We start from the raw sequence: 13,987 nt of genomic DNA, 5'->3' as shown, positions 1-13,987 counted from the left end.
AAAAACCCTATATTAATTGAATACTCAAGACAAAATGAAAGTTTAAGATAAGATTAACTGACCAATGCCTTTTTTCCTGCAACAGTCTCTCAAATCCTGTGTAAACTATAGTTCACTGGGATTTAAATAGCCTGAGCTACTAGAACTCACTTTCTGGAAGATTCTCAAAGTTAATTACTCTGAGTGTTAACAACCCCCACCTTTTCAAATATATTTCATGGTAAAATAAGTTTTGGAGTACTTTTAGCATCAATCTATACATTGGAGACAAAGCAGTTGTGCTTTTATCATTGTCAGAGGAGTGGGTGTATGTGACCTTGACACTAAGAGTAGACTTATACAGTGCTAAATATCATTCTCCCTCCTCTTGCTGCAGTGCAATTTTTTAAGCGTGTTTATTCACTGGCTTTTGTTCCATTGAAATCTCCATCTCTTGCATCCATTTCTTCATCACCTCCTTCTGTTGCATTCTCAATTATTCTTCTGCCTCCAGATCTACGGGGTGGGGCAAAAGATGCTGGCTCATTTCCCCTCCTGCAGTAAAAGAAAAATAAAAATTAAAAAACCCCAGGTGTTAGCTCACTTGCAGTCCTTACAAATAAGCATACAGTTTTGTAACAGTACCTGTGGGGCTGATGTTTTTAAATGCAGAACAGCCAAGAGCTGTGGGCCTCTAATACAACTTTCTGTTCTGTAGCATGTAAGAGTAATTTGTGGACAGATTGAGACTCCCAGTTGCTCGGAACTGTGATGGGATTCCTGTTCTTGTACTTAAAGTCCTCATGTAAATAGTCTCATCTGCCTCAACCCCCACCCTACTCTTCATTTCAGCATTTTCCCCTATGGGGACTGCAACTGGTTGTGCTTGGAAGGAATGGGAAAGGGGATTGCTTGTATGCACAACAGCAGAGGAGTGTCCTTCCTGTCCCTCTAGAAGATCAAGGGGAGAGAGCCTGTACTGAATTTCTGACCTCCAGTCTGAATAAGTTACTGAAGGTCCATGAGACCTGGGACTGGAGCATTGCTGTGGATGTCAGCAGGCACTTTTGAGCCCACAGTCCCTCTCTGCAAAGGCTGTGTTGGTCAGAGCACCACAGGTGCTTTGACACATGGCATCCTGGGTTTTGAGTAGCTCCAATGTCTTTCCCAATGGAGAGAGGAAACAATTGCTGCTTTGCAACTGTGTTGTAACTCGGGTGCTGACATAGCAGTGCAAGTGCCTTGCAGAAGAGCTTACAGAAAATGCTTTTTTCCATCTTAACCGCTTTTCCTCTCCCATCTCCCTCCCATCCCCGTATATTTCATAGACACACCCAAGGCAGGGACACTTTGATCCTCAAGGTTAATTTTTGGGGAGGTGTAAGCAAGTGAGATAGATGGGTTTGTTTCTTCTTGGCCTCCATTGCTACTGTGCTACAAAACGCTGAAGTTTTGTAACATGGCCTCTCACTTGCCCTTCGTTAAGCAAACCTTTGTAAAGGCTTGAGACCACAGACATCAGCAATAAAATAAATTTGTGATCACTGAATGTTGTGCCCAAATTACTAATTTGGTATTGAGTACATCCAACTATGCACTTTTGGGTACAGAAATCATGCATAAATATTTAAAGGCTTGTCTTGTCCTTGCAAAAGACTAAGCCAGTGTTGTCCTTTCTGAAGCAGCTGTTTAAGTCCAAAGTTCAATCTTTATAGAATCATAGAATGGTTTGGGTTGGAAGGGATCATCTTGTTCCAACCGTCCTGGCATGGGCAGGTACACCTTCCACTAGATGAGGTTGCTCAGAGCCCCATCCAACCTGGCCTTGAACACTTCCAGGGATGGGGCATCTACCCCCTCTCTGGGCAACCTATCCCAGTGCCTCACCACCCTCATAGTGAAGAATTTCTTCTTTATATCTAGTCTAAATCTACCCTCTTTCAGTTTAAAGCCATTATCTTTTGTCCTGTTGCTACATGCCCTTGTAAAAAGTCCATCTCTAGCTTTCTTGTAGGCCCCCTTTATGTATTGGAAGACTGCTATAAGGTCTCCCTGGAGCCTTCTCTTCTCCAGGCTGAACAACCTCAACTCTCTCAGCCTGTCTTCATAGGAGAGGTGCTCTAGCCCTCTGATCATCTTTGTGGCCTTCCTCTGGACTTGCTTCCATACAAGGGGAGCAGATAGGAACAGTGGCTGGACTAACTTATTTCAGAGGCACAAATCTGTGTTTCCAAGGTGGAAATGTGACATGTAGTCTGTTTTCCATGATTCTGCCCTTAAACTTCAGTGTGAGCAAGCAATTAGCTGGATAAAGCTTCATTTAAGATCTGCTGTTAGTTAACCTCAGTTGTTCTGGTGCTGATGGCATGTATTGAAAACAAGGGTATGTCATTTCTACCTTGGCATGTGCTTGACAGAGTCTAACAGCAGTGTCCACTATTTTATGATAGCAGATATTTGTTACTAGTGCTTAACAAGAAAGTTCTAGTTAGGTCAGTAAATTCATTAGTCCTTGTCAATAAAGGAAGAGCTCTTTACCCCCTTAGACTCCTGCTATCTGGATTCAGTTGCTCACAAGTCATTTCTAAGATAACTCTTTATGCTGTAGGAATTCACTGAGGTGCTGTAAGAGAATGTGGGACATGAGTAACAGCAAGAGTCTAACCAAATTGTGCACTACAGTTGTGGCTACACAGAAGTGAACTCCCTATCACATACTAATGTTATTAACATATACTGCTGCAGTATGCATAAACTTAGTACTTCTTAAACTGGTATTGGCCCTCTGGATAACCACTTTTTTTTATATCTGTCCCTCTTAAACAGGTTTATAGGTCTGATAATATTCATGTGGTCATTTGCTTTAGTACCTTTAGAATAATGTGTATAGTTGAGCCAAGCCTTAAGCATTAGTGTTTGCTTAGCATCTCTGTATATAGTCTACCTTTGAATAAGTGCTACTGGAGTACTGCTTGAATAACAGTCTGACTGGAAATATTAAGCTGACTAAAAGGCACATGCAAGGACAAGACATCATCTTTAAATATTTGTGTATTCACAGCGAAATCCAGCATATGTAAAATAGAAGATATACAAATATTACAAGGCAGTAGCTCTTTAATTTTTGCAACAGCAGATATTATTCCTGGCTCCAGAGAGTGTGATAAAGTATAATATAATGTTGTGCTAGGTTGTGATGTCAGTATTAATTTGTGTTCATGCTTTACATTTGAATAACAGTAGACAAGCAATATAATGTCTCCAAAATGCCTCTAAAAGCCTAAGTAATAGCTGTTTGTAAGCAATACAGGCACAGAGTACTATGTAATGAAAGGCAAGACTTTACCTTTTGTCTGTGATTGTGTGGTGTGTGATAAATTACATGCAAGTAAGATCTTCCCAAATATCAGGTGAGTTACATGGGTTCTTACCTTAGAATCAGCATTATAATATGCATAAGAAATACTGTGAAATTCTAATGACATGCTGTGGCACTTCATATTCATTAGTTCTTTTAATCAATTTTATTAATCAATGGTGTATTTGATTTGAAAAAAATTAATCTTTGTGGCTGTGCACAAAAAGACAATTTTCATGCAGAAAAAGTCAATATACTTTATTAGGTACTCAGTTGGTAGAGCTTGTGAGAATGCAACATTGGTAAGTCTATATCAGTACATAACCTACTTGTAGGAAAGCTGTATCACTGATGAACAGCTGATGGTAGCTAGATTATTGTAATATTTGTCTCTTTTGATAAAACAGATTAATGCCAAGATATCCAAGCCTTCACAGTTTGCAGAAACCTCACATAATTTTTACTTGGGCCAAAGAAAATGGAAATTTGTGCAACACAAGCTAGCTGCAAAGTTGAAGGCATGGTACCTGCTTAGTCATGCGAAGGTTCCTGTGTCCCTCTGAAACAGAGATAGAGAGTCCCGGGCAGTTATACTAAGCACATGGTCATGATCAGAGGTAGGTAGATTACTTTTAAATAATTAAACAAAGTACATTACAGCCAATTATGTTACATTTAGATAAAACAAAAATAAGCCTTATGCTATTCTGTGTAAAAAGGGCTGGTCACAGCCACTCCTTTGTAAAGCAGCCAAGAGCATGCACCACCCAAGATGGTGCTAATGGAAAAGGCTATTGTATCCCTAACTCTCCCCTTCGAAGTAAATCCAGATCTGAAGATTCATGCATGTTACTAGTAAACACACTGGCAAACTGCTTCAAGAACACAACTAGGCAGGTGCTTTACTTTTATCTGAAATACTGAAATACTTGGTGTTAGGTAGAAAGCAAAATTTTATGGTGTGATGATGCAGATAGAACAATTTCTTTATAATTCAAGTCAGCCTTTTTATTTCAGTGGGTGCAGGAGAACTTGGGTATGTAGCTGACTGATCACAGGTTTATTTTTTTTCCAGTCAGTTTTAACAAGAAAATGCAAAGGGACATTTTGATCTTGGTTTGATGACACTGAATACCTTTGTGGTGAAGTCTGAAGAGACCTTTGGATAAGAGTCATATAATGTGCTTCGCTTTTTGCCACCTGTCAATGTTGTTTAAGACTATTTACGGTTGTTCTGTGCAAGTTGTGTATGTGTGAACGTGAAAAGCACAAGCATTTCCACCCTTTTATGACTGCTTCTGTACAAATAGATACAGCCATTACACAAGGGGTGTTTTCAAAAGCAACCAAGCCTGATTCTCTTCCTATTTAAGCCAACAGGAGTTTTTATTAGAAAAAGAGTAAGGCCTGTGCCATGTTATCACAGTTGTTCATCTCACAGCTGAAATCCTGAGACTGCTGCAGTCTGTGAAGTGCAGTTCACCTTCTGACTTTGGCCTTTTGTTGTATCTGCCAAGCTATTACAAGGAGTGAGTAACTTTGCAGCATTATCAATGTCTGTTCTTTACTTGAACGGATATTTTTTTCACTTCTATAGCTTAGTTCTAAATGTCAAGGCTGTCAGTGAATGGGAATGGCTATCCCAAACAAAGGCACTCTACCTGAGCTTGCTCTTTAGTGCCGCAACCTCACGGCCCAGGGCTTCGTTACTCTCAGTAGCTTCATCCAGCTCTCTCTGCAGCTTCCTGCGGTTTGCATTGATACGCTGAGACTCTTCCTCAGCTTCCTCCAGCTGCCTTTTCAGTTGCTTGAGTCGTGTGCTGCCCTTCTCGGCCTAAACGGAAATGTAAGAGTTAATGCTTTAATTCAAAACAGATCTAATAGCTTTACATTCCTCATTTTAATTTCATACTTTTCTTGTGAGTTTCACTGAAACACAGCCTGAATCAAAGGTACAAGCTTAAAATCTAAAAAGTATAAAAATAACTGCTTCATGGGAGTTCATTTTGCTGATAGATACTGTATTCAGACACTACCTAGTTTCTTTTGCTGCACAGTCCTACCTCTGCTTTTCTGGCTTACAGGTTGGTGTGCATTAGGTAAAGCTAAAATTTCAAAACAAATATGTTCATCATGTCCATTCATATACCAATAAGGATGTTGTGTACATTCCTGTGTATCACTGTGCAGTCAGATTGTTGCAGCTGGCTGATTGACAAGGACTAGTGCTTTGGCATTTGACGTGGCATGGAAGAAGAATTACATTGTCCCATCTTGCAGCAAAGGGCTGTATAGCTCTCCCAGGATAGAATCCAAGCAGACAGTCTGCTTCCTGGAGGGATATTTCTTTGAGGCAGAACATGGAATCTTCCTTTCTTAGGGAAAAACCTGAAAATCCCTATGCCCTAGACTAAGACCCTCATGACAGTCTGATACCTGCTCTTTGTACTGCTCTGCTTGCTTTCTCTCATCCTCCACCTGCAGCAATGCATCCTTCAGCTTCTTGTCCTTCTGGCGCAATGTCTTGGCTGCAGCCTGCTTCTCTCTGCAAATAGTGCAACATTTGGTGATGTGGAAGATCTGTAGTGTTCACCAGCCTCAGGCACGTTACTCATGGAACTGGCACCAAGGACCCGTATGTTAAAGGCCTTACTGAATTTAACAGATTCATTCTAAGCAAAACTTAAAGGTTATGTTCTTAAAATCAGAACAAATATGTGTCTTTGCTGTATGCTAGAGGTGATCTCCAGGAGATCCGTTCTAAAACGCAAGGTGATTTTTCTCAAGAAATAATTCTACAAATGGCACAATCTATTACGGCAGTTAACCTGTCAGGGTCATAGGGCAGTTACTCTAAAATGTAGGGGAGCAGATCCATGCCTTTGGTACCAATAGAACTTTTCAGCAATAAAATGGTTCTCAATCAGAACCTGTAACAGCTCCAGTTACTGGCCATATGTCTAAGAAATGTCTAAGTGAGGGAGAGACCTTACCAAGACTTAATGGCACTGAGGGCCTGATGACACAAATCCTGTGCACCTTTCTTTACTTTGACTCATTAACTGGAACAATAAATGGATAGCTGTGCCCTCTGGGAGTTTAGTACCTGGCTTCCTGTTCCAATTGCTCTTCAAGAGAAGCAATTTTGGCCTCCAGAGCAGCAATTGTAGTTTTGAATTTGGACTTCACAGCTCCTTCCATCTCCTGCAGCTTGCTCTTCAGCTCTTTGTTCTGCCTCTCCAGTTGCTGCCGAGCATTTTCGTTCTTCTGTGCAGCTGAGCGTTCTGTTGCCAGCTCATTGTTCAGCTGCTCTGCCTGCAAGGGTGAGAATGGATGCTATCCGAAGTGTTGCATGATTTCAGAGAAATGAGGGGTGGAAATTCTCTAAATATTTATTCATAACCACAAATAGCTTTGCTGGAATACAAACAGAAAGTGACACGTGCTGCAATGAGCTCTACCTGCTGTACCGCTTTCCTCATGCGATCACCCATTGCCTCTATGTTGCTTTGTTCCTCTTCTAGCTCTTCCTCTAGTTGGGCAATTCGTGCCTCCAGGCGCCGTTTCTCATCCTGAAGGCTTGTCCTGTAAGTTTAAAATTAATAAGTGTGTAGTTATGGCCCTGACCAGCTGAATGTGTCTGAAACTTATGAACTGCCAATAATTTATAAAGAAAAGAGAACTAGATATTTCAATGAAACTAGTCGTGTGTGTGCAGGTTGTGTTGTCAAGAACAGATGGCTGTTGGGAGAGGAACATAACCTCTTGGCAGCCACACAACTTTCAGCAGCATATTTACAGCCTTATGAGTAATCCAGTCTATCCCTACCTTCCAGAAGTAGCACTTGCAAGTTCCTCTGCCATCTCTTCTTTCTCCAGATCCGCTTGTTTGCGGGCTCTCTCTGCAGCAGCCAGATCCTAGGAGAAAAGGAAAAGGCAGCATAGTAAAAAAATGAGCAAGTGAACGGTCAAACAGTTATAGCATGATACACGGGACTGTAAACTTTCTAAAACTGGTGTAAGGTGGGTTGTCTTGTTAATGGAATAAATGCATGTCACATCATAAATCCTAGGGAAGTACAATGAAATATACTTCATTCAGCCTGTCAGCTGTTTCCTATTTTATTGGTTTTAGTCACAAGATTGCCATTTAATGAGCGTAGGAATAACAGCGCTAACGAGACTTCAGGAATTTATAGCTATTGGAAACAATTTGTTTTGGAACATACAGTTCATTTCCCTTTAAGACTGGTGAACTGTGCCAAGGTGACTTTTTTCAGCTTAATCTGCCTATGCACAGATGTAGATCCAACAACTTTAGTTGAGTGCATGGAGCATGTGGAACTTGTAACAGGTGCTGCTGTTTCCATCCCCAACAGTGATTGTATTATTTCACTGCAGTTCTGTTTTGCTACTGAAGGTCATGTGTAGTCTGCTTCATACTGCGCTAAGTTTCCCACTTTACCTCTTGAAGCTGGATGAGCTCTGCTTCCAGGCCCTTTGCTTTCTTCTCATTTTCTCTGGCTGTAGCAAATATTTCTTCTCTGGCAGCCCGTGCATCATCCAGCTCTCGTTGGTAGTCCTTCATCTGAGCCTTGTTGAAAAGAATAACAGATTTATTTTTGTCTGGCTTTATTACAAATTTCAGTAGAAAGAAATTTGGACAGAATAGAACACGCATACATTTACATAGTCATAATGCCTGCTTAATAGCACATGTTGGAAAGGTCTGAAACACTACTCCAAGAAGCGCAATGCTTCCACTTGCACTTGTCCATATTTCCTCTGAATACACGAGTACATGTGCAGTCTTAATCTTTATGATACATCCCTTTTTGTTCTTTAGCTGTCAGCATATAACAGAACAGTTGATAATGGAGACTTACAGTATAAACAGGAGAATGCTAACTTGGAGACAACATGATTTCTGAACAGTCTTTTATGCTTTTGAGTCAAGTGTTAGAACCAGGACTGAAGCCCTGTAACAGATTTTATCCTGTAGCCCTTTCTGTATGTGGGAATCTATGTTTTCCTTCATGTGGGTAAGTCACTAGTAGATGAGTGTTGGCTAGAGAACTTTGGAAGCTCTCTGCAATGATGAAATTTAAGATTTTTATCATATGCCATGTGAGATTTTCCACTGTCATTCAAACTGAGCATTACAGTACAGACAAATTGAATCTGGGAGCCTGGTTAAAACTCCCCCTCTAACCAATCGTCTGTAGTAGGCATCAAGTTCACAGATGTTGCCTAACTTTCATATTGTGGCTGTACAAAAGACAGCAACTGGGAAAAACTGTATTTGTGGGATTACATACCTGTAACTTGCGAAGTTGTTTGATGGCTTCTTCCCGAGCTTTATTAGCAGAGTCAGCTTGGCTTTCTAGATCTTTAACATCAATCTCCAGCTTCTTTTTGGCTGCAGCTGCCAGGGCACGTTGCTTCCGCTCATCTTCCAGTTCCGTTTCATATTCATGAAGCTGATCATTAAAGAAAACAACTTAAGTTTAGGAAAGTCCTTGAACACTCTTATTAAACACTCTGTTTATGTCTGAATAATGTATGCAGCCCCCTATATCTCTATTAATTTTGATATCCCTGGCAGTTAAAATAGATTTCCATTTTGTCCAAAAAATAAAGAGCCTTGAAAGGAGTCAGCAATTTGGGCTTCGTATTCACAGAGATACGTATATTACAAGATGATGACTACAGCAGTTGTACTTGCTGTCGCAACACTACGAGACAAATAGGCTAGTAGTCTGTTTTAATTTCCTGTCTGTTTTAATTTCCAATGCTTTTGTATCCATTCATTGTACCTTGGGAAGGCAGATAGAAGCTGTCTTTTTGCACTTGCACTGGGAATGTAGGGAAGGTTCTTCTGACTGTGTCAGAAATAACAATTCATGTGTTTTATACTATATTGGTTGTAGTGTTAAATTGCTACATCTGTTATAGTAATTGTGTACCTGCTACTGAAACAGGAAAAAAAACTGTTATGCAGTTTTGTGCCTTTTTCAGTACAATAAACTGCTTTTTAAAAAATGTTATTTGCCAAGCACAAGGCAATATTTTCTCCTCACTATAGTAAGGTGCTTTAAACAATGGCATGAGGCTGGGGAATTTCAGCTGGCTTGGTTAGACATTTACAAAGGCAATAATAGGAAATGGTACCTGTTTAAGGAGTTGTCTTCTCTTCTCCTCATTCTGTTCATCTCTGGCTTGTAAATCTCTCTCAAACTGGCCTTTCAGGGCCTGCATGTTAACCTCCAACCTGAGTTTGGCATCTTCAGCAGCCTGTAGCTCATCCTCTAGCTCTTCTAATTGTGTCTTCATCTCTTCTACTTGCTGTTCAAGGGTCCGTTTAGATTTCTCCAATTCGTGGACCTTTCAAGCAATGAGAATTTAATAGACTCATTATAAGAAATAAAAATAATTCTAGTTAAACACAGTCTACCTGCAGTATAGGCCACATTTGAAAATACCAGCTGTGGACAATGAATGAACTAATTTGCGCTGGAAATGATTAATTAGCATTTTTTATACAGTTGAAAATCTGTCTTTAACCTGAGATTCTCTTTATCCCAAACTTTCATTTTTAATCTAGTCAAGTATCATAATTGAATTTATTTAGTATTAGATGTCATATTGTCATATCACTAATAAAAGAAGTGATTGGCAATGCATCAGTGGACATTTGCTGTAGATATAGAAGTAAAAGTTAGGCTGGTGGCAATATCAAATATAACTAATAAGATTTGTGGAGTTTACAACTTCAAAGCTGCTTAGTAAACTAAAATTCTTTAGAATCTCTTTAATGTTTTTTCAGTCTTAGAAATCAATAATCTTCATGCTTGATGTCATGTTAAAAATAAAAATGGCTTACAGTTACTTTGCCAAGTCTCTTGAAAGTTTGGGCCCAAATGGAATAGCCTTTGAATTCTATATGAAATATCTGATTTTGCTGAATGGATTTGTGTTCTACAGAGAATTTCCCACACTGAAAACAATGATCGGTTTGTTAGCTGCTATTTTAAGTTGTTATTGTGGAAATTGTTCTAAGCCCCAAACTTACATTCTTGCCAACATCATCTTTGGAGCTAACGAGGTCTTCCATTTCAGCTTTCAACATTTTGTTTGTTCTCTCCAGTTCTTCTTTGGCTTCCAAAGCCTCTTCAAGTGCTCGGGCCAATGACAAAGCCTTTGTTTCTTTTTCTCTAGCTTCAGCTTCTGCTCTGTCCCTTTCATCTGCATATTTTGAAGAGATGTTTTTCTCTTCAGCTAGCATCTGTAAAAAGGTAGTGTTAATACAAGAAGTCACTAGTAATAGGGTTTTTGTATTGCAACTGTCCTGTCAGCTGTTAATGACAGAGAAAAATCTCTGCTTTTTGATAAAGGTATATAAACACAAAATTAACCAATGTATATATAATTAAATTTGAGTTTATTTTTTGTTCCTGCTTTATCTTTCACTAACCCAGTGGAGTCTCTGTGAGTTCCAGAGAAGTTAGGTGATAACACAGCAAGGCAGAAACTTAAATCCATACCTGATCAAACTTCTTCTGTTTCTTCTCCAGGTTGGAGACCAGCTGACGCTGGTTGTCTAAGTCCACCACCAGGTCATCCAGCTCCTGCTGGAGTCTGTTCTTTGTTTTTTCCAGTTTGTCATAAGAAGCAGCCTTTTCTTCAAACTGTTGTGTGAGACACTCAATTTCCTTCTGAAGTTTCTTTTTGCCTTCTTCCATGGTTTCTATTGTGCTGGCATATTCCTGTAGCTTCTTCTTAGAGTCAGAGAGCTGAAATTTTAATTCAGAGGACAAATCTTTATAGCAGTGACAACAAAGCTTGGCAGAGAATATGGCCAGGAGACAACCAAGACCCATAAATCTTACCTAATTTGACGCATGTGAAGCTAGTGACCAGTTACCTATCACCCAGACTTCATAAAATGAGGCAGACTATAGACCTAGTATGCACATACAGGCCTAGTGTGCAAGACTATCTTGGGAGCTATCTTGCATTTGTACCTGTCCTAGAGATCACACTTTAAAGAAGAGGGAGACTGCTGGCTCCATTGTGGAGCTTCACTGAAGCCATCTGGGCTAACAGCACTAGTTCCCTGAAGGTCCATGTGCTGTACCAGGCTAGTTCTACAGATCTGAAACCCCTGAAATTACTGACAAAACTCTCAGTGATCAAGCTAGTTATTTAGCTATGGCACTGATACCTGTACTGTCAGTGTTGAAATATGTCTCTCCAGATTTTGTTTTGCTTCTACTTCTTCATCCAACTGCTCTTGCAAGCTGTTCTTTTCATCCTCCAGCTGACGAAGCTTGGTAGACACATTTAGCTTCTGCCGCGTTTCTTCCTGAAGCAGCTCCTACAGTCACCACATCAATTGGCAATACAGTCATTGGTTTAGGTCTTTTAATAGTGCATTTCATAAATATTCTAAGTGAGCTGTTACTGGATGCAAGTTTACCTGTGTGTCTTGTAGCTGAGATCCTAAGGTTGCAACATCTTTGGTCAATTTGATTGTCTTGCTTTCTGCTTCATTGAGCAAACCAGTAACATTTTCAACCTCAACCTATGAGACACCACAGTGAATAAACCTCAGTTATTTTGCACAACTTCAAAATCTTCCTCTAGATCGAAATCTTAACTTTGAACAGGATTTGAATCTGCTCCTATGCTTCTGGGTCACCTCAAGCACCAACAGTGTTTCTAGCTTAACTGGAATTCATAATTTTGCCATAATTTTTCTGGACAATATGTGAGACTTAAGTCCTATGGAACTACATCCTACACACAAACTCTGCAGTGTCCATGTGTCATCTTTGTCACCTGTGTATTAAGACCCCCAAGGTTTAATGCCATTTTTGTGTAGTTTATCTTAGTGTTTTATTACTATATACCACAACTTAGTCATATTCATACGGCAATACCACTCTGTTCCTTTTAATGAATTGCAAAGGGGAATGGGGATTTTTGTGGATTTTCCTTCCTTTTCCCAAGTTTGACAGAAGTTGATGCATTTTGATTATATTTTCTTATTTATCCTCTAACTTAAAATAATAAAGAAAACCTTACTGCTGCTATGAACAAAGTTGTAACAATAAGCTTGATTAGTATTGCTGGACATTGAACATCTACCAAAGAAACATTTTAAATTATCTTTAGTTATTTCTTAGTAGACATTAAATCATAGATAAATGAGCATTCTCCTTTCGTTGTCACTTTTTATGAGCACATGTTATGTATTTAATAGCCGTGTAATCCATTTCCAGAAGCCACATTCCTATCAGTGTTCCCCACCACCCAAAAATGAATAAACAGAAAGAAATTTTAAAACATGCAGCACAGTCACTGAACCAGTGGTGGCATTACAGACTGCAGCATGTGCAGATGGATGGTGAGACTAAAAGCTTCACTTCCATGAGACAGAGGGTTGTAATTATTTAATTGTGTGATAATTGAGGTAGGAGTTCAAGGTAGGAATCCTACAGATGACAAAAAAAATTAGCCTTTTGGCTGAAGTCAACAGGGTCAGGATTCCTCCAGATGTAGCCTCACAGAACAGTACAAACTGGTCTTCTCAAGCCCAAGGTGTCACAGCAAAAGGTCAAACTCCTTCCTACCTGTAACTTATGAACTTTTTCATTGAGTTCTGTCCGAACACGCTCTCCATCAGTGTATTTGGACTGTAACTCCTGCAGCTGTACTTCCAGCTTCTTCTTTTTGTGCTCCACATCTTGTTTGGCCTGATTCAGGCTCCTGACTTCATTAGCCAGATCAGCGTTGTCTTTCTCCAGTGTCTGTTTGGTCTTATCCAAGTTTGCTTTAGCCTGCCAAGCATGAAGTGAAGAAAGATGATCTATAAAAGGAAGCCATGTTATCTAATGGCTAGTTTTCAATAAGATGGATTTCTGTTTACCCGTTTAAATTGTTCCAGCTGTTCTGATAGCTCTTCCACAGCTTGAGTGTGCTTTTGCCTCATCTCCTGGACCTGGGCTTCATGAGTTCGAGTCTCCTCCTCCAGAGCTCTCTTCAGCACTGTGACCTCCTGCTCACGCTTTGCTCTGGAAGGCAACACACATAAATGGAGCAGCAGCAGCAGCAAAGAGTGTTCCAGTCACTGGGAAAATAGCACTACTGCAAAGATACTAGACAGTATTGTACTGAGCTTGGTGACATTTATTTTTGGCACATGTACTGCATCTCCATACCTGAGCTCTTGCTGAGTGGCTGTGGTATCCAGAGTATCCTCAAGCTCTGTCTTAAGAGCCTCCAACTCTTCACCTAGGTCTCTCTTCTGTTTTTCTGCTTTGTTTCTTGCAGCTCTCTCAGACTCCAAGTCTTCCTGGAGATCAGAGATGTGAGATTCCAATTCACGGATCTTCTTGAGGGCATTGTTCTTTTGACTAGTTTCATCTTCAAGCCTGAAAATAGTATTTCATTTTATATATTAAGAAAATAAATCATTTCATTTTGAGGAAATCAGTATGCAGAGATCAAGGGTTAATAGGTTCTGTGCAAGAAAGTCCCAAAGAAAGAGGGGGGACTGATGCGAAAAGGATCTGGTAGCTGTATAATTATTTTTTGCAAAAGGAAATTTGGAAAATGGAGGAAACACACAGGAAGGATGTAACTGAG

The 13,987-nt window shown here is 39.9% G+C and overlaps 1 protein-coding gene across 3 annotated transcripts in view; it reads right to left on the bottom strand.

The window, feature by feature from the left end:
* Nucleotides 1-212: 212 nt before the first annotated feature.
* The window catches only part of MYH11 (myosin heavy chain 11), a gene marked incomplete at both ends in the record, with an annotated part of 54,797 nt that continues 41,022 nt past the window's right edge, over nucleotides 213-13,987 (bottom strand). For 2 of the 3 annotated variants that reach the window (XM_082006658.1, XM_082006659.1), the window contains 16 exons: nucleotides 213-534; nucleotides 4,999-5,171; nucleotides 5,774-5,882; nucleotides 6,444-6,652; nucleotides 6,799-6,922; nucleotides 7,167-7,255; nucleotides 7,803-7,931; nucleotides 8,656-8,817; nucleotides 9,509-9,721; nucleotides 10,410-10,622; nucleotides 10,882-11,130; nucleotides 11,562-11,714; nucleotides 11,817-11,921; nucleotides 12,973-13,179; nucleotides 13,269-13,413; nucleotides 13,561-13,773. In XM_082006658.1, coding sequence (XP_081862784.1) covers nucleotides 396-534; nucleotides 4,999-5,171; nucleotides 5,774-5,882; nucleotides 6,444-6,652; nucleotides 6,799-6,922; nucleotides 7,167-7,255; nucleotides 7,803-7,931; nucleotides 8,656-8,817; nucleotides 9,509-9,721; nucleotides 10,410-10,622; nucleotides 10,882-11,130; nucleotides 11,562-11,714; nucleotides 11,817-11,921; nucleotides 12,973-13,179; nucleotides 13,269-13,413; nucleotides 13,561-13,773 — 2,632 coding nt within the window. Of the gene's footprint in view, nucleotides 535-4,994; nucleotides 5,172-5,773; nucleotides 5,883-6,443; nucleotides 6,653-6,798; nucleotides 6,923-7,166; nucleotides 7,256-7,802; nucleotides 7,932-8,655; nucleotides 8,818-9,508; nucleotides 9,722-10,409; nucleotides 10,623-10,881; nucleotides 11,131-11,561; nucleotides 11,715-11,816; nucleotides 11,922-12,972; nucleotides 13,180-13,268; nucleotides 13,414-13,560; nucleotides 13,774-13,987 lie in introns of those variants that run through there. The other variant, XM_082006660.1, reaches the window with a different exon arrangement.

The sequence above is a fragment of the Phaethon aethereus genome (assembly GCF_964289735.1).
Source record: "Phaethon aethereus genome assembly, chromosome: 15".
NCBI classification, from domain to species: domain Eukaryota; kingdom Metazoa; phylum Chordata; class Aves; order Phaethontiformes; family Phaethontidae; genus Phaethon; species Phaethon aethereus.
The sequence above is the reverse complement of the archived record's forward strand: the minus strand, read 5'-3'. Positions and strand labels throughout refer to the sequence as shown.